This window comes from Bombyx mandarina, chromosome 01, assembly GCF_030267445.1.
Source record: "Bombyx mandarina strain Sakado chromosome 01, ASM3026744v2".
In the NCBI taxonomy this organism is placed as follows: Eukaryota; Metazoa; Arthropoda; class Insecta; order Lepidoptera; family Bombycidae; genus Bombyx; species Bombyx mandarina.
The window spans coordinates 16725472-16748744 of NC_143208.1; the positions used below are offsets into that span (position 1 = coordinate 16725472).

At 39.8% G+C, this 23273-nt stretch overlaps 1 protein-coding gene and 1 pseudogene across 1 annotated transcript; one reads left to right on the plus strand and one right to left on the minus strand.

Annotated features, from left to right (window-relative positions):
* Positions 1-2284: 2284 nt before the first annotated feature.
* On the minus strand, positions 2285-4052 carry LOC149503619 (uncharacterized). The gene is made up of 2 exons (XM_089728950.1): positions 3989-4052; positions 2285-3228 (listed from the first exon to the last, which is right to left on the minus strand). Exons 1-2 carry the CDS (start codon positions 4050-4052, stop codon positions 2285-2287), a joined length of 1008 nt encoding a protein of 335 aa, XP_089585076.1.
* Positions 4053-22001: 17949 nt separating this feature from the next.
* On the plus strand, positions 22002-23161 carry LOC149503620 (activity-regulated cytoskeleton associated protein 2-like; annotated as a pseudogene).
* The last annotated feature ends 112 nt before the right edge of the window (positions 23162-23273 follow it).

Genomic DNA, 23273 nt, shown 5'->3' on the forward strand with positions numbered 1-23273 from the left:
ATCGCTCACTCCGTCGGCGAAACAGTCTGTAGACAGTCGTAATTTACATATTATAATGGTGGAAATTTTGTCAGTTTATAGAATATTTCAACTGTTGCTTAAACTATGTCTGAACAGTTCGTAATACTTGAATGTCCTTTCTTGGATGGATGTACTTGTTTTTCTTGGATGTCCTTACTTGAATGTCTTTGTCCTTTCTGCTTCTGCCGCCATGTGGTCATTCCGGTTGGGTTGGAACATCATGGAACATCAGATTCACAATACACAATATGAAACTTTGTCCTTTGACTTCATATACCAAGGTCGATTGTTGTTTCCTTCGTCGTAGCCTTGTCTTGTGTACGGCTTCCGGCAACACAGATACCTTCAATGCATCTAAAATTGAAAAAGCGAAGGCGATTTTAGACGTAAATTTTTTGTATACACGTATACAGGGTGTTTTTAATTTGTACCTTATACATAAATATATAGTACGAACGTTTTGAGAAAAACAAGTGATCGCTTGATCTAGTTCTAAAATGGATAGCACTAAAGGTCACGTTATAGTTATAAAATTAAACGTGGCAGCGCTCGAAATTTATTAGTGGAGATCAGATGACTATAATCTACGGTCTCAAGGAGATGTAGAGTTCTAATGAAATATCTATTTTCCAAAACCAATTTACGAAAGAAAAAAAAACAATTCGCCTTACGATTGGTAAATGGATATTAGGTAAAAAATGTAGTAGTTTATTAGTTTTATTCTTGTTTTGATTTGAGACCGGCCTCTGTACATATTGCTCGTGAACGCGTACATTACATTATTTTTTATTGCTTAGGTGGGTGGACGAGTTCACAGCCCGCCTGGTGTTCAGTGATTACTGGAGCTCATAGACATCTAACAATGTTAATGCGCCACCCGCCTTGAGATATAAGTTCTAAGTTCTCAAGTATAGTTCCAACGGCTGCTCCATCCTACAAACCAAAACAGAAATAGGCAGAGTGTTGGTACCTACTCTACTTTTTTTCTGTGTTTTTTTCTTTTTTTTCCTACTTATTCGCTGGTAGCCTAAAGGGCTATTCCAGCTACGCCGGACGGGTAGGTGGGCTCACGGGCTCAACCTGAGAGAATTTGCTAACACTAACACTAGCAAGAGCTTCTCAGAGTCTATCATCTAATACATACATGACTTGCAATCATAATAAAAGGCACTAATATGTACCTATACACTTTTACAATATTGTTATCACATTACATTTTTATGTAAACTGATTTAAAAGATTTATCCGTAGACTTATTCGACTGATATGGCCCAAATTAAATTAGTGCTCCACCTACACGTCCAGCAAATATAGAATATTAAGGACATTTGAGCGAATATAAACTGGCAATGCAACGCACTACGCGATTACGCACTATTACATTATAATTTCGTGTGTTTTGGCTTAGCCGCAGAAATTTACAAAAAAATAATTTTATGGTAAAAAAGCGTGGAGTGCTTTTCAGGATATTATCAAAATAACCCTTTTACTCATATCTGTTCATAAAATATTTACAACTACTGATACCATGCACCCACGCTTTTTTTTACAATAAAATCATTTTTTCTTACACTATTTTTAATTCAAATTTATTAGAATTTATTTTTAAGTTGGATTTTCTATAAAAGCGTATTTTGTTCGTTTTTTTAAACTATTATTTATTTTTATTTGTTAGTTGAATTTCAATTTTTTCAATTATTTTTTTAATATTTAATTGTCATCGATCCTTAATAAGTATACCAAATTTCGAGTTAAGCCGACGTTTTGAAGGGGTCAAAATCATGTTCAAAGATTCCGTTACGTACTAACATACGTATGAAGCTAATAAAAGCGTGTTAAAAAAGGAAATATTGATTTTTAGAACGCACTTACCATCAAAAATCTCACAATGTGGTGAATTAAGACCTTCAAGTGCTATTTGAAAATAATAGCAAGATACATTAACATTTTAATAGGCCTTACCCAACCCTAGTCTTCTAACAGTACCTGCACGTCTAAGTACGTATTAGTTAGTGCTATTAATTACTATGCCTAAAATTACATTGAATTACATTGAACCGATTTAATTGACAAATTACTTAGTGATTGAACGTATCTGGTATGGGCAAATTGAACGGAATGCATTATATTATTAAGGAGCGATGTACTTACACTAATTGGATATTGCGGTCAATACAATATGTTATACTTGATAATATGAATTTATTGTTAACAGAACTAAATAAAATATTATCATTGAAGGTACGAGTACGTCTAAAAATTTTTATGGTATATCACAGCATAAAGCAGTCATGCATCCCCTATTGTACTGTGGAATATAACACAATCGATGATTGAGCACACGAACGATGCCGTCAGGTCCAGGGTATGTAGCCACAATTCTTTCAAGCTTCCATTTTAATGGTGGCAAGTAATCCTCCTTTACAACTACCAGTGAATCCATTTTTAGACTATCATTGCATGAGCGCCATTTAGTTCGCTGTTGCAACTCTGCGATGTGTTCCTTGCTCCAACGAACCCAAAAATGTTGTCGAAGCTGTTCAATTCGTTCATAACGACTTAAATTTCCACTGGAACAATCTTGATAGTTACGTTCAGGTAACGACGTGAGAGGACGTCCAATCAAAAAATGTCCTGGAGTCAGTGGATTCACATCATCTGGATCTGAAGACAGCGGAGTTAAAGGCCTAGAGTTCAATATCGCTTCGATCTGCGTGAGCGTGGTGTAAAGTTCCTCGAACGTCAGATTACAATTCCCCAGCACTCGTTGCAAGTGATATTTGGTTGAGCGAACACCTGCCTCCCATAGCCCGACAAAATGAGGGGTGTACGCGGGTATAAAATGGAAGTTAATACCTTCATTTGCTAAACTCTCACCCAAGGAATTGCAATTGTTCTTTAAAAACTTTGAGATATCATTATGCGCACCAACAAATGAGGTGCCGTTGTCTAAATAAATATTCAGCGGCTTGCCTCGGCGTGAAATAAGACGACGCAATGCTAGTAAAAAACAGTTACTAGTTAAATCACTTACTAGCTCCAAGTGAATGGCTTTGGTGGTAAAACATATGAAAACAACTAAATACACCTTCACTAATCTACATCCACGTCCTCGACGACTAGCACGCATGATAGGACCAGCGTAATCTACACCCACAGTTTCAAATGCGTAGCCGCCTGCAGACAACCATCCTTGCGGTAAGTTTCCTATTAATGGAGTAACGATTTTTGCTTTTATACGACTGCATAGAACGCAATTGTGATATGTGGCCTTTGCCAAGTTCCGACCGCCTATAGGCCAGTATGTCTCCCTTATGGATGCTAATAACAACTGTGGACCTGCGTGCATCAGCTTTTTTATAAATATTAGTTTTGTGAAAATATGAGTGGACTGTAATATTATAGGATGTTTTTTATCATAGCAAAATTCCGAATTATCGAGACGTCCTCATAAGCGCATTACATTGTCGTTATCTAAGTAAATATTAAAATTTAATAGTGGACTCCCTCTAGGTAATTTTTCACCTTGAAGTAATAACTTATATTCGGGAAATGAATCAGATTGACATTTTCTAACAATAACATTAAACGCATTCTGCAGCTCGTACTCTTCTAAAAAAGCACGTGCTGTGGTGCGATCTTCACACAGGTAAATGATGCGTAATACATAGGCTACAGAATGCACAAGTCGTTGGTAATTAGAGCGACGACTAAAGTCAATAAAATTATCAGTGCAGCTAGTAGGTACTAGTATTATTAACAACAGTATTGAGAGAGACGTCAAGACGGAGCTCGGGCAAGACTTCAACGGTCTTAGGTCTAGAAGGCCAATCACATGATTTTTTACTTAAAAAATCAGGGCCGTTCCACGATAGATGCAACATCTGCAAGGAATTTATATCCACTCCTCGAGATATAAGATCTGCAGGGTTCTAATTCGTTGGGACGTGTCTCCAGGTACAGTTACCTGCCATCTCCAATATTTCAGCTACTCTGTTACGAACAAATGGCTGAAGCTTGTGAGGAAACATTTGTAGCCATCCCAACACTATGTTGGTATCGGTCCAAAAATAGCCCGAAAAGATTTTTTCACCTTATTATAAAGCCGTGCTCCAATCAAGGCACCACAGAGCTCCAACCTCAGAACCATTATTTCTTCTTTATCGTTGGTACTACGAATGAACACACATATATGCGTGCTCAGATGCATCTGCAAAAACGTGTAGCTCAAGCGTTTTTAAGGAATCGCAGATAACCAGTCTAGGCACACGTACATCATTCAAGAGGTGGAGGAGTTTTGAACGATGCCGTTTCATTGCTGACGAATATCACATGACAGAGGTTCATCCCATGTCAGCTTCTGAAGCATTAATTTTTGCAATAGCATATTCATATTGTAATGAATAATGAACAAAACACAAGGTGCTAATAAACCTAAAGGGTCATAAATGCGTGAAATTGCGGAAAGTATGTCACGTTTAGTAATATTTTTTTAGGAAGTGGTGAATCTATCGGAAATGACAGTTTGTCAGAGCTCGCGCGCCAACCGAGACCCAATAACTTACTGGGCTCGTTAGACCCAACATTTAAGTCTAGGGATGTTTTTTTTTTTTTATAGCTTAGTTGGGTGGACGAGCTCACAGCCACCTGGTGTTAAGTGGTTACTGGAGCCCATAGACATCTACAACGTAAATGCGCCACCCACCTTGAAAATCTATCAGTAGTATCAGGTACTAGCATCGGTTCATTTGACATCCATTTTCGCAACGGCATCCCAGCCGATGCTAGTACGTCAAATACCTCCTTCCGGGTTTTGCACAGCCTACTGATTTCATCAGCGCCGGTCAGAGGTCGTCAACGTAAAAATCGCGCGCTATTATTTCTGAAATATCTTTATCAGTACAATCAATGGCTAACTGCTTAAGACATCTAATTGCAAGAAAGGGTGCACTAGCACTAAGTGACTGTGTTCAGTTGAAAACTTTTAATAGGATCAGATGAATTATCACACCAGAGAATTTGTTGCAGCTGCCTATCAGACTCATGGGCGACAATCTGCCTATACATCTTTTCGATGTCCGCTGACAAAATATATTTATGCTGTCTAAGCCTGAGAAGTATGGAAAGCAGATCGTCCTGAACCGTAGGACCAACCAGCTGACTATTGTTGAAAGAAATGCCAGACGTAGTAAGGCTATCGCGTTATACACTACACGGAGTTTCGTAGTAGTGCTGCTTTCACACAACACCCCGTGGTGAGGCATAAAATACGCCGGGCGATTCTCGTCTGCTTCATGTGCGTCTGTCATGTGACCTAATGTACGGTATTCCGTCATAAACTTTTTATACATTTGACACAGCTCCGGTTTGTTGCTCAATCTGCGCTCTAAAGAAATTAAGCATTGTTTCGCTCGTGAGTAGGATTCACCCAATACATCAGGACTTTGCTGGAGTGGTATACGAACGCAGAAACGACTATCGTCAAGACGGTACGTATTTTAGTAAAATGATTCTCACAGAGCTTTTCGTCTGGCATATAAAAACGCGTTAAATCGGTTCGGATGTCACTGATATCATCCTTAAAACTTGAATTTGTTTTAAGGAGTTTACATCTTAAATCATTGGACAGTAGAGATATGACTGGTACATAAATGACCTGAATTAATCCAGCCTAATTTCGTCTCGCATAGGATGGGTTTTTTATTAGGTACCTAGTTTTATTTGTCGTGACCCAACTAAATCCCAAAAGAGATCAGAACCGATTAATAAATCAACCTCGCAAGTTTGTGAAATAACGGATCAGCTAAACAAATATTCGAGGGTATTTTCATTTTTGAGATGTTGATTTCAGGACTTGGAACATTACTAGTCTTCTTCTTCTTAGTCGAATACTTCATTGCTTAAGGTCGTGTCCTTGAAAGCCCTTCGTGGCTCTTTGTACCCTCAGCTTCCATTTGCTTCGGTTTTCGGCTTCTCTCAGGGTGCTCGCAACAGAGAGTCCACTGAGCGCAGTTATCTGATCCAACCAACAGTGTGGTGGCCAGCCGGCGGGTCTTTTCCCTTCTACCTTGCCCTAGTAATAGATGGCAAAACATAACAAAAAATGTCGGTTGTAAAATGATCATTTAATGATTTCATATTTACACGACATGTTTTGTCTACGCGTAATGACACGTTATTAATGCCCAATATCGATTTATCAATCTCGCTAGCTTTTAAATTTAATTTATGACACATTCTTTCAGTCATAAGGCAAGATGTGCTACCACTGTCTAATATGGGACGCACGACGTGTTCACAATTATTACCATCACATAACTTAACTAAAGCTGTGGAGAACAATACGTCACACGGCTGAGGTGGACAATGACCTTGACTTGATGCAACGCTTGCTGATAAGAAAACATTGCTACGATCGAGAGAAGACTTACTGACGACGACGGACGCTGGCACTGTCGTGCTAGAAGTATCTTTTTCGGCTTCACAATTATCTATAATTATATTAGGTTTAGACATATTAGGTTCCGAAATATGAACTAAAGTGTTTTGTCGTCGCTTACATATTCTACAACTAGGCTTCTTACAATGATTTGCGAAATGTCCCGACCGAAAGCAATTGAAGCAAACTTTAAAATTAGGTAACGCCTTCATTTAGGCCTCGTTACTTAGAGCTAGGAATTGCGGACAATTATTAAGATTATGAGCACATTTACACTTTGGACAAACCCTAGGAGGTGATTCAGAGTTTGAGCTAAGTAAATCTTGAGCTACCATAGCCTTAAGCTTAGTTAGCTTAACCTTTACTACGCAAAACTGTGGGTGCGCTGTGTATCTCTAAGTTCTCCATAAAATCAGCTTGTCTGTTTAAAAAACCAATGAACATATCAAAGTAGGATATGGGGCCATTTTGATCCAGATTACGTTTTTGTTCTTCCCACGCACAGTAGGCTTTTTTGTCTACCTTTTGCGTTATGATGTATATTAATAGGGTATCCCAATATTTCACTGGAAATTCGCGCCAGGAGGGGGTCACATAGTCAAATTTAGATGCATTCGTTCCCAGGCGTTTGCCATTATACAAAGTTATTATATTATATTAAATTAATTAAATATTGAAGGTATGTAGTTACATAAAATCTGTATGGTGACAAAATATATAAATAAAATCATTATATTCAATTAGTGGTCCACCTAAGACCTGGAACCAGCTCAGGGGGTGGTCATGACCCCCATGACCCCCCCCCCTCCCCCGGATCCGCCATTGCGTTTGAGTGAATGAGGCTAGTGAAGGTGTCACGAAACTCTAACCAATCGCTATAAGATCCGCTAAACTTTGATATTAAAATTTGTATAGTAGGTAACTTGACTGGCTTCTGAGCGCTTGAGTGAGGCTTATTTTCAATCACTTGTGTTTCCTTAAACTCGCTTAATATGCCCTGAGCATCAGACAACGCTTTATAATAAGAAGTCTCAAACTCGGCGCATTCATTAAGTTGTAGTTTTATATTTTCGGCTAAGCATTCCGGTTGTATCTGAACTTCATCAAATTGTTCATATCCATCTTACCTATCCGCAATTGCAAAATTCCCTATTGTCAGAATCAGAGAAAGATTTAGACAATGACTGCAGGTAATTAATAAACAAAGTCAAACGCCTCTTAAAGCTGCCTCGCCTTTTAACTATTCTTTTTCCTGGCTCATATTGGGAGCTTGGGAGATCGGATGATGTCAACGTGGAATTTATACAATAGCAAATATTATTAACTACGTTAATTAACAAAGATTTCATATGGAAGTAATCCGTATATAAAATCAAAACAATATTTTTTATGTTTTTATCTCAATGAACATAAAACAATCACAATATTCAAATTCCAATTCCAATTATTCTTCTCTCAACTGTTTTAATTACACTTCTTCTTCTTTTTCTCCACCTTATCCCACTAGGTGGGGTCGGTCGGTGTTTTAATTACACTTAGTTTATGCTATTAGCACGAAAAAGTGAGGTTTATACTAACTACCTGCCGACACAAATAATATAACACATAGGTAGGTACTAAAACTTATTATTTTACTGAATTTAATCAAATTGATTCCCAATTTACAACAATATATCTGATGACAAAGTAGCCATGTAAGTATATAATGTAAATCCAACAAATGTGGGTTTTACTGACCTGTACTAATTAAAGATCAATACTTACAATACCTTGATTAACTACTTGTCTGAGTGCTGGGCTATATATAATTAAGCATTTAAAATACTTTTACACCGCTCACAGCACTCGGTACGAATTCCTTGTTAAATTCCGTTTTAAATTGCAACAACGTACAATTTCAGTTTTCAATGAGATAATAATCCACTCGTTACCTTCTGGTTACTAATTTATCTTACTGGTACTAATCTTCAAAATCCGGCTCGATCCAGGACCATGTTCGGGAATTACAGAATTAAAATAATATAAATTGGGATAAAAATTCAAAGCGTACCTATATTTTAACGTGTCACGCAGTGCTCAGTTTGCGCGGTAAAAAAAACCACAGACTATTTATTCAGGCGCCTGAACAATTGTTGTCATATTATTTCCGACATATCGATTACTTTACAATACTCGTGGTCACTGGCGAGTGGGGTGTTCTTCTTATTAGACATTTGACAATCTGTGGTAAACTTCAATAAAGGATGGGACTGAGACTTTTTGGCGGGAACGCGAGGAGTGAAGTTGTGTGATTTGTTTTATTTTGTCTATTTAGTGTTTCTTCAGGTTTAAATGTGTAATAACGGTGGTTTATTAACTGTTTAATATCTGTGAAAGTGCACAAATGTGGAAAAATGAAACAAAGCCGGTGGACGTAACTTCTCGGGATCCTCCAAAAAGTCAACTGAAAAAATTTCAGTAAATGACCACCATTTTACTGAGATTATTTTTCATCCCACATCATCTCATCTCGTTTAATTTCATCCCAGTTGGTTATTGTCTCAAATTAATCATCTTCATTTCATTTCACTCCATATTATCATTTTTCATAAAAATAAGAATATAAATTGAAATAAGACTTGACCTAAAGATTTTAGTTACCAGGACATAAAATCCCTTAAAAAAAGGGTGGGACTTTTATTGACAACCGTCGAGAGCTAATAATAATTAGACTTGAATTCGAATACGGGCAAACGTGGATTGCAGAGGGCTGCCTCGGTGGCCAATATTGGGGAGCCTGCGGATTGTGTGCGGAAGCGGTTACCGTGAAGCAATCACACATTCCGGTTTGAAAGAGATTGCTGTTACTCTGTTACTTATTACTCGTGACTCATTGTCGGCGTTGACATTCAATTTAGGTACTTTATTTATAGATTTCGTCATTTTTAGTTTTCAGTTATTAATTTTCATTTATATTGATTTAGTGTTTTTTGTGTTTTTTTAGCGAGTGTTTGACTTTTGTCATATATGAAATATATCAAAATAGTTGACACATTAAAATGTTAATATGCTCTAGAAAGTTTTCGAATAACAAACGGGATATCAACACGTAAAAGCAATTTTAATTATGTCTACTATATAGTCGCGGAAATCGAAGAAGATACTAAAATTTGAAATATCTAAGTGAACCGAATCCGGTGTTTATACGTAAATAGAATCACCCTTTTTTTTATTGCTTAGATTGGTGGACGAGCTCACAGCCCACCTGGTGTTAAGTGGTTACTGGGGCCCATAGACATCCACAACGAAAATGCGCTACCCACCTTGAGATATAAGTTCTAAGGTCTCAGTATAGTTAAGTATAGTTGAGAAAATGAGGTTAAAATGTCAAGTTCACTGTGTAACGACTAGCGCGCTTTTCAAACCAGAATACCTAACGGCAGATAGAATTGGTTGGGTGGAAACTAAAAAGCCATACACGAAAAATATCATTAAAAAAATTATATGTACGAGTTAAATACAATTTCACGGCAATTTCCGTTTATCATAATCGTGTACATTGATTTTTAATCAGTCACCTAGAATTATTTGAAATGCGTAATTGTGTGAATAATGAATTATTTTCTTCTACGCTGAAATGGAATTAATGGTACGAAATATAATATTTTTCAATTGTCTCTGAAATTAAAAATGTCCGCTTCGTAATTGCGTGTTATAGCACTGTTCTGCATATTCTGTTTCTGCCGCTCAGAGCTCGCATGTTCGGCTTGAAAGGTACATAAGACATTAAAGCTATACAACAAAAATTTCAATACGCTTTTATTAGTTTCAGACGTATGTATGTAAAGGAATCTTTGAACATGATTTTGACCCCCTTCAACACGTCGGATTAACTGGAAATTTTGTTATACTTATTAAGGACCGATAACAATGGAATATTTAAAAAAAAATTGAAATTCAACTAAAAAATAGAAAATAAATTTTAATAAATTTAAAATAAAAATAGTGTAAAAAAATATTTTATTGTAAAAAAAGCGTGGGGTGCATGGTGAGGTGAGGGTTTAGTTGAATTTTATATAAAACGTGTTTTTTAGTGTTTTTAAACTATTATTTTTTTACAATAAAATCATTTTTTCTTATACTATTTTTAATTCAAATGTTCACGATTGACTTCCACGGTGAAGGAATAACATCGTGTAATAAAAATGAAACCCGCAAAATTATAATTTGCGTAATTACTGGTGGTAGGACCTCTTGTGAGTCCGCACGGGTAAGTACCACCAACCCTGCCTATTTCTGCCGTGAAGCAGTAATGCGTTTCGGTTCGAAAGGGCAGCCGTTGTAACTATACTTGAGACCTTAGAACTTATATCTCAAGGTGGGTGGCGCATTTACGTCGTAAATGTCTATGGGCTCCAGTAACCACTTACTCACCTAGTAACAAAAAAAAAAAAAAAATTATAAAATTATTCTTTTTTCTATTTTTTTGTTTAATTTTATATAAAACGTGTTTTTTAGTTTTTTTAAACTAAGTATTATTTATTTTTAATTTTTTTGTTGAATTTCCATTTTTTTAATATTTCTTTTCAATTTTTTTTTTCTTTTTTTTTTAAATATTGAATTGTCATCGGTCCTCGATAAATCTACAAAGTTTGAATGAAATCTGACCGTTGAAAGTGGGTCAAAATTGCGTCTAAAAGAGTTAGTTACAAACATAGAAACATACAAGTGATGCTAATATAAAGCAAAATCATTTTTTCTCACACTATTATTAATTAAAATTTATTAAAATTTATTTTCTATTTTTAGTTGGATTTTCTACATAAGCGTATTTTGTTAGTTTTTTTTAATTTTTTTTTTGCTTGCTTAGATAGGTGGTCGAGCTCACCTGGTCTTAAATAGTTACCGTACCTACCCCATAGGCATTAGTAACTGCCACCCTCCTTGAGACTTGATTTCTAAGTCTCAATTTTACATTACAACACCTGCCCCATTCTTCAAATCGAAATGCTGCTCCACGGCATAAACGACATGGTACCTTGCCCTTGCGGGTTTTTGCTCTGCTACCAGTAATTAAGCAAATTACAATTTTGGCGGGTTTAATTTTGAGGTTAACACACAACGTAATCCCTTCATCGTGGAAGTAATTCGTGAAATTTTGTTAAGTACGTATTTTATTATAAAAATTGTTGTCGCATCGCTCAATAAGATGCAACGAGCATCTTACCCTTTAGGCCACGATGACTTAAAATTTTATTGTTTATCGTCTTTCCATTTAGGAACTTCATACTTCTAAAATATGCTATTGATTTTTAGTGTCACAGCAGACGTGGTCTATTGTATTCTTTTTATGAACTTAAATATGCTGTAGCATCTCCCACACAATAAAACAATATAAAATCATAATTATTATTTTGTTACAAAGGAACGCTTGTTGTATTGATGTATTGAAGCGTGCAAACGTTGTCCATAAATCCTGTTATAATTTAACACAAACACTTTTTACATGTTAACTAGTACGTGAAATCGCTACGCCGAGCACTGTATTAAATTCCTCGTGCCTCGTAATACCTCGTATCTAATTTAATACCTCGCCGAATTCACAGCTCATAATCGATATGAAGTGTAATGGAAATTCGCTTTCTGAAAATGCGTTGCAGCATCACTAATCCGTCCCGGTAAATTGAATGTTTCAGATTCATATCTTCGTTGCTAATGCGGTATTTGTATCGGTTCAAATGCTGAACGTTTTGCCGCGCCAAATACAAGCGGTAGAGAACAAAATAATTGGAGAGGCAAATGTACGTGCGCTCGAAGCATTCCTTAATAATCCAAAATTTTACTTACACGCACGGAGATTGAATCGTGATAATTTAAAGAAACTTAAAGTCGTCTCCAAGGTCTCCAGTAACGTACTGAGAAACAACAATGATAAAGATGTTGGCGTTCCGTATTCACCTCACTTATCTAATTTTGAGGCGACCATTGAAAACGAACTGAAAAATTCTTTGTCAAACAGAAACTCGGCTTTATATGATCGTCCATACCTTGAAAAGAAAGGTAAGAACGACTACCTTGTAATCAAACCGGAGATATTGGATCCTTTCGTGACTGTGATACCTAACGCTATACACTACAACATTGAGAAGAAATGCGTGAACTGGTTGGATGATTGCAGCCTGAAGGGCATACGGGCGAAGCTATTGAGAGGTGTTCACTCTCCTTTTAAATAAACTTTTTAATCAACTTGATCTCTATAGCCCTCGGCTAGATATTACCTGTTCTTGTTATGAAAAGCGATATGCATCATTAAAATAACAGCGCTTTCTGTATTCCTCTGTTATTTATCCGTATAATGTAAATTTTAAATCTAAATATTATTTTAAATAAACTAACGCTACTATATTTTTCTGAATAATAAACTAGTACTTGTTTGAGATAAAATAACTAGAACTACTACGCCATTAATAAGAATATCTCAAGAACTAGTGAAATAAATGCACAGAATAGCAAAAGATGAAAATTTACATCTACAAAATAAAATCGATGGACTGGACTTAATTTCTTTAAATGTATATAGTTTCAATCTTGTTATTTTATGAAATATACTGTTCACTATGACTCATAAATCTAGAATAAAAGTTGACAAACACAATTTGCTATATCATTTATTATAATTGTTAAGAAAAACAAAAACAACAAAACAAAATAAAATCTAGCTTAATTTGTTTGCCTTCTAACATACTTTATTATACGAATTGCCAGATAATCCCAGATGTGCGGTCGAATAAAATAGCATCTAAACTAATAAATAAATAATCTAAATAAACTAAACCAAGTAGGTATATTGAGATTGAAGAAGAGAATTATGAGAAATGGTACTACAACCTGAATGTAAGCATTTTGGCTGTAAAGTTAGACAGATAGATGATTCGGTTAGAAGCGTTGAGAGCTAGATGCGGAAAATCCAAGACTACGAGATAAAAATACATGGAAAAGATTCACTCATTCAGAGACGCATCGATTTGCAAAAAAAAAAGAAATTAATACCTGATTTTACGGTGGTGCAGTCAATTGCTATCTATAGCGCCACTGACTGCGGCGAAAGTTCTGGGTTCGATTCCCACATTAAGAAAACATTCGTTTTTTTATTGTCCTTGTAGGCAGACGATACGAACCACCTGATGGTGAGTGGTTACTGTCGCCCATGGACTTGAGTAATACTTTTTTTTTAACGCTGGGGAATCCGTTTACGGATACCCGGTCGAGAGGGGTAACAGACCGGGTTATGTCGGACTCCAGTGCCTCCAGAGAAGAAGAGGGACAGGAAGAAGACCAAAGTTCTACTCTTCTTGCAATTCCTACCAGGAAACTACCATTTAGAAAGGCGCGCGAGGCACTGCGCGGCGTCTACCACACAGGACCCGTCCCGCAAAACCGACTACCGACTAAACCCCATCGAGCTCCACCACTCCGACTCCACGAAACCTACGGTTCCGCACAGTGCGCGCCGAAGGCTCGCCGTCGCCGGTACCCGTCCTGACAATGGGACGGAATTCCATCCCCGGGAAGATCCCGCAGGACGACGTCTCGGGAGACACACCGTGAGTGGCGCACAGGAGCCACCTTGCGCCGCCTCACCACGGAACCGACAGCAGAGCACCGTACCGTTCGGTCTGCCGGCAGAGGCACATACAGCACAGTGTGGTGCCAGAGAGCAGCCGGACGCCACGTGGCCGGTCTGGCCGCACCGGCAGTGCGTTGGCATGGCTGCTGTCAGGAAGGCGTGCCTTAGGGCTCAAAGAGAGGAGAGGGAGCTCACTGAGAGCGCGCGCACCACGCGCGAAAAGAAGAGAGCGGCTGAGGGGTCTGTCCCTAAGCCTGATGCCGAGCGTAGGCTCCATCAGAGTGCTGAGGTGGCTCTGACGGTGGCCACCAAATCTAGCAGCCTGAAGAGCACGTATGTGCGTGCATTGAAGGAGTTGGCGGCCACCGCCAAGGAGGGCACGGAGGACCTTGTGGGCTACTGAAGAGGCTGAAAGACTGTGTGCGATCAACGCCAAGCAGGAGCAGGAGATCCTATAGCTCCGCAAGGAACTTGATGAAATTAGGCGGGAGTTGGCTACGGTCTTGCAGGTGCTAGGCAATGCACCAACCGTAGCCCCGGCCCCAAACACCACGGAAGAAGACGAGGAGTTGCGCCTCCAGCGCATTACGCGAGCTGTTGGTACGATGCTCGACGCTCGCTTTGCGGGGCTGGAGGGACGGCTTCTACCGGAGCCCCGAATGCGACCACCGCTAGCGGCGGACAGGCGGAAGAGCCGCGAAAAATCGCCGGACCCTCCTATCGTCGTTGACGCTGCACTGGATTCGGCACCATTATCGAAACCAGTGCCACCTACAACATCGTCGAAAAAGAGGACTCAAGGCCCCAGAAGAAAAGTCACTGCGCAAATGGCTCCACCTGGAACGCACACCCTCCTCCCGGCTCCAGCTTCCTTGATCGAGAGCTGGTCAATGGTTACCCTTGGGCGCTCGGCTGAGGGAGAAAGCAGTGAGGACGGTTCTAGTGGTAGCACCCGCTGAAGCGGGAAAGAAAAACCCGTCCTCTGCAAAGAGGAAAGAGAAGAAGCTGCGCCCTCCGCGCTCTCAAGCTGTTGTGCTCAAGCTACAGCCGGAGGCTGTAGAAAGAGGACTCACATACCGTACTCGCCGAAGCGAGAGCCAAAGTGGACCCTGGGGCACTCAGAATCCCCATCTGGTCGGCAGTGACTGGGGTCAAGGTGTTGGTAGTAGAAGGTGCTAATCAGAACGCCAAGGCTAATCACCTGGCCCAAAAGCTTCGTGAGATTCTGTCCGCGGAGGGGGTCATTGTGACCAGGCCAGTGACAACTGCAGCCATCCGCATCAGCGGACTGGATGACTCCCTGACTCCGGAGGAAGTTGCCGCTGAGCTCGCCCGGATTGGCGAATGCACTCCTGAAGCGGTGAAGATCTGAGAGATCAAATCTGGCCCAGGTGGGATGGGTCAGGTGTTGGTTCGGTTGCCCGTCGCTGCCGCGACGAAGGTCCTCGCCGGTCCGAAATTGAGAGTCGGTTAGAGCGTGCTCCGCGCTCATCTGCTAGAGGCTAAGAAGCTACAGTGCTTCTGATGCTATGAGCTAGGGCACGTGAGCGCCCGATGTCCGTCGTCAGTTGACCGCAGCCGTGATTGTCACGCTTTGATGGCGTCACAGCTCTGGGCTTCGCAACTGACGGGCCCTGAGCCTCCGAACCGGAGCTGCTGCTCATCCCGTCTGAGCTTATATTAAGGACCCTTTTCCGCTGTCGTGTCGGCGACGAGCGGGTCGACGATTGGGCTGAACTGACTGTAGCCATATTATCGTCCGACACGACATTGGCTCTAAAGGAGCTTACTTCAAGGTCCTTCTCGGACATCTTCCTCTGCACTCCGTCCTTCCCGGACCTGAAGTCTTGGCAGTTGGAAGTACGGACGCGCCCGGTGGAAGTCCAGCAACTCCACCGCAGACGAGACCCACAGCACACAGAGTGCGCGCTGCAAGCTCGTCCGGGACTTGAGCAATCCCTGGCAGAGCCAACCGCTGCCTACCGTAATTATCTACATATACCTATATGTATACATTTTAACGTATTATTAGTATTTAAGTAATATTTTAACCACAAACTTTCATTATACCTGTGCAATAAAAAACGTGATCAGGCAACACTTCAGGTGACGTTAACATTTTCAGAAAGTTGTGTATCGATTGAAAATGAACGTAGGTACCCTTTTCTCTTTGCGTTTCCTAACTATACGAGTCACAGCAGGGTCCCTGTGTGGGCTTTCATTCAACTGTCAAAGACAGGTTGCGTGGTCAACAAACACTGTTCGTGCACAAAGCTGCTTACCAAACTCTGACTATACCTTATTGCAATTCCGTGAATATTGACAGTTTGCAACGTGACTGAATTTCGGGTGCAAATAAACAGATAAGCCGTATTGGGCGCTCTCCCAGCTTTGAGATGTCGTCTAAAACCACTAAAGACGAATATCATTTATTTCTTCATAATTCGAAAATAATATTGGCTGTCGTCAATCTCATTATAACTCTTATTAACTAACATGTAGCTATGAACTATTTGTAGCACGATACTAATAGCTCTACATTTTTTTTACAACAAGGTATATATTTTTTTTAATATTAGTGGGTTTTTCTATTTTAGTTCGTCTTAGCTTTCTAGCTTGTGATGATGATGCGATGTATGATCGAGTTAATAATAATTAATAATGATACAAAAAGTTAGAATTTCTTTCTAGATAATTTTTTTAATCTTCTAAATCTAATCTAAATTTAAAAAATCTAAATTTTAGTTTTTCTAAGAAATTCTATTTTTTTATTATTATTTATTATTAGTATTTATATTAGCTCATGTCTATCTAACTCGATCATACATCACCGCATAAATGCCTTTGGGTTACTTGAGGCATCTACTTGACATCTCAATTGTGTTGTGTAACGGCCAGTTTCCGGTAGAAGAGAAGAAAAGTAGTGTCGTGCACCCCAACACGAATAGAAGGTCTTCGCGATATCAAGGCTCATGGTCAGAGCCTCATTCTCCAAGACCTCGGCCTACCTCTGAGTAAAGTGCACGAGAAGATCACCCGCTTAGCGGCCGTAACGGAAGCTGTACTGTCGGTCACTGATCACTTTCTCCATCTCCTATTGTTATTACTAGTGGTCGCCCGGTAGCCGAAATTCGACTATAATCATTAATTTAAATTAAAACTTTAAACATTATTATGGTTCTATTGTCAAAGACTATATTACACCTCTATAATCACAGGTTTCGCTAAGGTTATACTAAAGACAAATAATATAATAAAAGAAATCAATATTAATCTAGTCTCAACTTGACCGCAGACTTTAACAATAAACAAAATAGTATAAATGCGTGTGTGTGTGTCAAATACATGTTAGTGTGTCTAATATTTTCTTTATTGGTTTAATGTATTTTTTATGCAGTACCTATTTAAAAAAAAACATTGTGCACTCCTTCTCTATACTCTCTATAAGAGTGGGAAATTTCATACTACTCCGTCCGCGGAATTTTCGTAAAAAGGGATACAAAGTTTTTGCTTCGCGTATTAATATATAGTTAATATTGTTCACATCCAATCCGCATTAAAAGTGTTCATAAAGTAGTGTGTTTGACTTATTTATTTTGAGTTCAAATTTCCCGCTAATAGGAGAGTATATAACTAGCCCCAACACCAAAAGATCTGTAGTGTCACTCCTCAGTGGAGGCAAATAATTTGAGTCAACCTTCTCTTTCGCACTATGAGCCAGACCGTCACGGATAAGGCAGAAATTAGACGATCAAAGAGGAGCATCAATCACCTCACTGTATTCAGCTTAGTGAGTGGTCAACAGAAGCTCTAACAAAGAAGACTCGTGCCTCTCAATATGTGGAACACAGGTGAGCTGTAACACCAGATGGAGCTCTTAGGCCAAGGTCAAACCGTCGGCAGCCCGACTCACGTAATCAATAGTTCTTGGCCCCAACCACTCTTCGTGTGAGCGTTAAAATCTCCAAGAACCACCACCTCACCACCAACAATCGTCGAACACAGGAAAGTCTATAGTCATGAATATTGTGTTATATCGGTTGTTCATCTGGCCTAAAGAAACAAAGTACGCTTTTTTTATTTCCCTTTTTGGTTGATCGACATCTTTCTTCACCTGATAATAAGTGCTTAACGGTGCCTATCGACATACATTTGTAGATGCTGCCACGAAGTCATGTTGTACAAGAGGATGAAGTCACAATTAAAATTTATATCAACTAGAAAGCATAACTGATATGCGGCAGGAATAGGCATAATTATCGTCCATTCCGAGAGAAGCATCCATCATTGTGTTTTTTTGGAGTTTACTCCTTTAGAATCGATTTACATATATAGGCCCGGGGTATGAAAATTATGGGGACCAAAATCGTACTAGCATGTCACACGAAATGCGTTATGCGCCTAGCATGTCACACGAAATGCGTTATGCGCCTGATTGGCTCCTGATTGCGTGATGCGTGCGCGCGCCAATCAGGAGCCAACGCGCGGCCGCGTTATCGCAGGTGACGCCGGGCTGCTGCGCCGGCAGTCCGCCACAAAGCCTCGTACTGATCGCGCGTTTCTCTCATTATTGTATTTTCATATATTTGTTAGTCGTTTGTTTTGTGTCTCGTTAATTTGTTAATAATCTGTTGTGTATCGTGTTGTCGTAATATAGAACTATTTCTCGTATTGTTTCGTTTAATTTTTTATATCCAGTAAACTCCAGTCGTGCGTCGGAGCGGACACACACACTTTTTTTTTTTTTTTTTTTTTTCCTACCTAAGCTGAGAGCCTTGAGAGGCTATGTCAGCGTAACCCTAACTTTTGTAGGTGAGCTCACGGGGCTCAAACCTGATGACGTTGCTAACACGAACCCTAGCAAGAGCCGTGCTTCGCAGAATCTACCACCGGATCGGAGACGCGACCCACTGAGAAGATCCGGCGAGAAACTCAGTGGGCTGTGTCTGGGAGTTAATTTACTCGTCGAGCCCTTCGTCGCAAGCGACGGGTTCGACGAGAACGGTGACCGGCATCATTGTGTACGGACGTGCTTATTGACCGATGAATCACCCGGTGGTAGATTATTCTGCGAAGCACGGCTCTTGCTAGAGTTCGTGTTATCAACGTCACCAGGGTTGAGCCCCGTGAGCTCCCTTACTAATTTGGCGAATCTAGAATAACCCCTCGAGGTTACTAGAATAGGTAGGAAAAAAATAAAAAATAATACGAATCAGTTCTAAATCTAAGTTGTCATGAAGATCTGAATTCCTCACATACCATAGCGCTCTAGCGACTATCCTGTTAAAAAGGGATTGTATAATTTATCATCATCATCATCAGCCTGTGTCTCTCCACTGCTGGATCTACATCCAGCCTCTCCCATAGTCCGCCACAATGCACAATCCTCCGCCTTCCGCATACAATCTTTCCCAGCATATCGCCGCAAGTCATCGGTCCAACGTGCAATGGGACGCCCAACGCCGCGCTTACCGGTACGTGGTCTCAAGTCCAGAACACGTCTGCTCCAATGGCCATCGGTTCTGCGACACGTATGTCCGGCCTATTGCCATTTCAGCTTGCTAATCTTTAAGGCTATGTCGGTTACTTTGGTTCTTTGACGGATTTCCTCATTTCTAACTTGATCCATCAAAGAAACTCCGAGCATACACCTTTCCATAGCACGCTATAGCATGCTATGTATAATTGAATGGCTGCATAATTTGTACCGAGTTTATTAGTAAAATAGTTTAGATGAAATTAGTGGAGAGACTGCTAGCACTCGGACGGTCAACAAAAGTCTTAGAAAGCGCAGTATCTACCCACATGAGCCAGTTAATCGACCTAAATTAAGTCAGATTCACTGAACGTCTAAGCTAAAATTTGCATCCGAGCATTTAGATTGTAGTCAGCTTCGGAGTCAGACACAATGGATTGAGTAATTAATCCAGGATAGTGTATTCGAAACGACAGAATTAATAAAATTAAAATAATTAAATCCAAATTAATACGTAAAAGTAATTTTAATTATGTCTACGACTCGGTAAGATCGAAGGATATACTGTACATACTGGTTGATCTATATAACGGCACACACCACCTCGTGACACTGTAAAATGCTCAGTCAAGTTCATTATCGATTTCCCGGCGTCGCGAAGGCCATGTTTTGATGTAGATATTTAAGAGAACGATGTTGTGGAAGGGTATGGTATTGTATCTATAATTTTAAGACAGCGTTTTGCTATATTAGATTATATCAAATATAATTAAATGTTAGGGATATGAACTGTCATGTTCAATAAATAAAATATGAATTTTGTATCCACAGATTCGGTAGAATCTGGCGCCAAGTTCCGTTAAAAAATCCCGTTGTAAACGGAGCGCCAGACTACCGACTGTGTTTACTGTGAGCAGAACAGTTTTTTGAGGTTGCGAAATTTTATTTAATTCTACGGTACTTCTGGTTCCTAAATTGTATATTATATCAATCACTCACAACTTTATTTTACTGATATTAACTAGTTATATCAATTACAACAATTAATCTACTTGAAATTATTAATTTTATCACCACAAACTATGGCTCGCTCAAAAATTTCGATCCTGACTTTTTTCGATGTAAAAAGTGACATGCCACAGACTATAAATATTCGAGAATGGTAATCTACGGCCGCCAGGGTGCGCTGGAATTATTCCTATTTGTAATGGATTTTATGACCTGGTAACTGAGACCTTTAGGTCATGTCTTATTTTAATTTATATTCATATTTTTATGAAAAATGATATTATGGAGTGAAATGAAATGTGATATTATGGAGTGAAATGAAATGAAGATGATTAATTTGAGACATTAATCAAATGGGATGAAATGAAATGAGATGAGATGATATGGAATGAAATATAATCTTAGTAAAATGGTGGTGGTCATTTACTAAGATCTCAGTGGACTTTTTGGAGGAAACCGAGAAGTTACGTACAGCGACTTTGTTTAATTTTCCCACATTTGTGCACTTTCACAGATATTAAACAGTTAATAAACCACTATTATTACACATTTAAACCCGAAGAAACACTAAATAGACAAATTAAAACAAATCACACAACTTCACACCTCACGTTCCCGCCAAAAAGTCATTATTCCTACATAAACTGTAGCTTCAAGGGGATAGTTTGCAGTTCTTATTGAACGGTTTATACATTAAATAACGTTAATGTTGTTACTGTTAGTATTTTAGTTTAAGTACTGCCGAAGCAAGTACTGTTGTTACTGTTGGAGAAACAATTTTGTTTTGTAATGTAATACCGAAATACTTTACGAGATGGCGTTACAAAAAATCCCTTCCCAAAACTATAAAACCGTTGTGATTGTCTACGAATAATAAATAATATAATAACTAATATTTATTCGTAGGTGATTGTTTAAGATGCTATGATTATTTCGGTTTTGATTTCATCAAAATAACTTGAACTTTACTATTGAATTCCGAAGAAAATTCTAATTAAGGCTGAGTTAAGTTCAGCTTTTTATTTAAGCCTCTTACTGTAGTTTTTAAATTACATTTATGCGGATTGATGTTTCAAGGTTTTCAGATTTTAATTTTAAATTCTGAAATAATTAAGAACAGCGTCATCTACCCTTCACATTTGAAACAAAATTTAATTCGGTTTAAATTTGTAAAAGTTGATGTTGATTATTATTACACTGTAACGCAGCGTTCCGTTTCGCGGGGCAACAGCAGCCAAAGGGAATGTGACTCAGGTCCGTGCCGCGAAGACCCACCCCGCGCTACCCGCGCCCGCGCATCTGTTGCATCATTCGCACCCCCAATTAGTGCGCGCCAGACTTTGAAGCGGAATACACGCGTCCCCGGTCGATACCGGAACTGACAACCCGAGAGTCTCATGCCAGTCGGGCACCTAACATTAAACTGGCAGCCCAAGCGCGGGCCCTTTAACTAGTATTTCGGAGTGAATCTACGTAATTACGACACGTACTCGTCGTCAGTCACGGCGTCAATCCGATTTTCAAGACGTTGAAGAAGAAATTGGTTCAACCGCGGGACCGACGCCAACATTTACCGCAAACAACATGGCGTCATTACAAGAAAGTCAAATGGCAGCATTCGAACGCCTACTCGACCGAGTTTTTGAGCATAAAACTCAACTCGAATCATCAGCAACACCGACGTCGGAGCCGACATCGCCGCCTTCCTCGACGCCCGCTCACCATTCTGGGAACTTCGCGTCATGCACGGCGCGGTTCAGCGGAGCGCCCGGCGACTCACTCGACGGTTTCCTTGACGCGGTCGAATCATACAAAGATTGTGCTGACGTAGGACACGACATCGATGTTACTAACCGGAAATGCAGCCGTGTGGTGGCAAGGCGTTAAAGCTAGCATCACTTCCTGGGACGACGCTTTATCATCGTTACGAAGCGCTTTCGGTGATTGCAGACCGCCCCATCGAGTCTACTTAGAGCTCTTCAAAATGTCGCAAGGACAAAGAGAGAAGACGGAGATCTTCGTTGCCAGAGCACGAGCCCTACTAGCTCGACTCCCACCTGGTGACCTTAGTGAGAAAGTTCAAATTGATATGCTTTACGGCCTTCTACACCGTCGTGTTCGTAAAAAATTAAGAAGAGACGAAATAACTTCATACGACACGTTATTAAAGAAAACGCGCCATATCGAGGACTCCATCTACGAGACCAGTCCGCCTGAATTTATTCATCATCCTCAGCGAGCGACGCCACGTTCATCGGGTAGTACCGTAGGCGAAGTTCCCGCCGGTGCTTCGACTTCGCAGCATACATACGCGCGGATGACGCCGCGGAAAATATTCAACTCGGGCGCGGCTGGCGGCCCGCCACGCGACGACAGCGCTGCGCCGAGCACCGTTCGAGTCCCCGCGCCTCGCTACACGAACACTGATAATGTATCATCTACGTCGATTGTTAAAAGACTGTTCTGTGTTTATTGCAAAAAGTACGGACATATTCGTGATGAGTGTTTAAAATTAGCGTCAAAAACGAAATTCGACAACGAAAATACGCAAGCTGTATCCTCGTGTTACGGGTGTGGTACCAAAGGTGTTACTCGGTCTCAGTGTACAAAGTGTAACGGAAGTTATTACGCCGTCGACGCTGCACGGACCCGATCAGTCACATCCGATTTACCTATTGGTAAAGTAAATACACAGCTGTCAAGTTCAGTGAACTCTATTCATC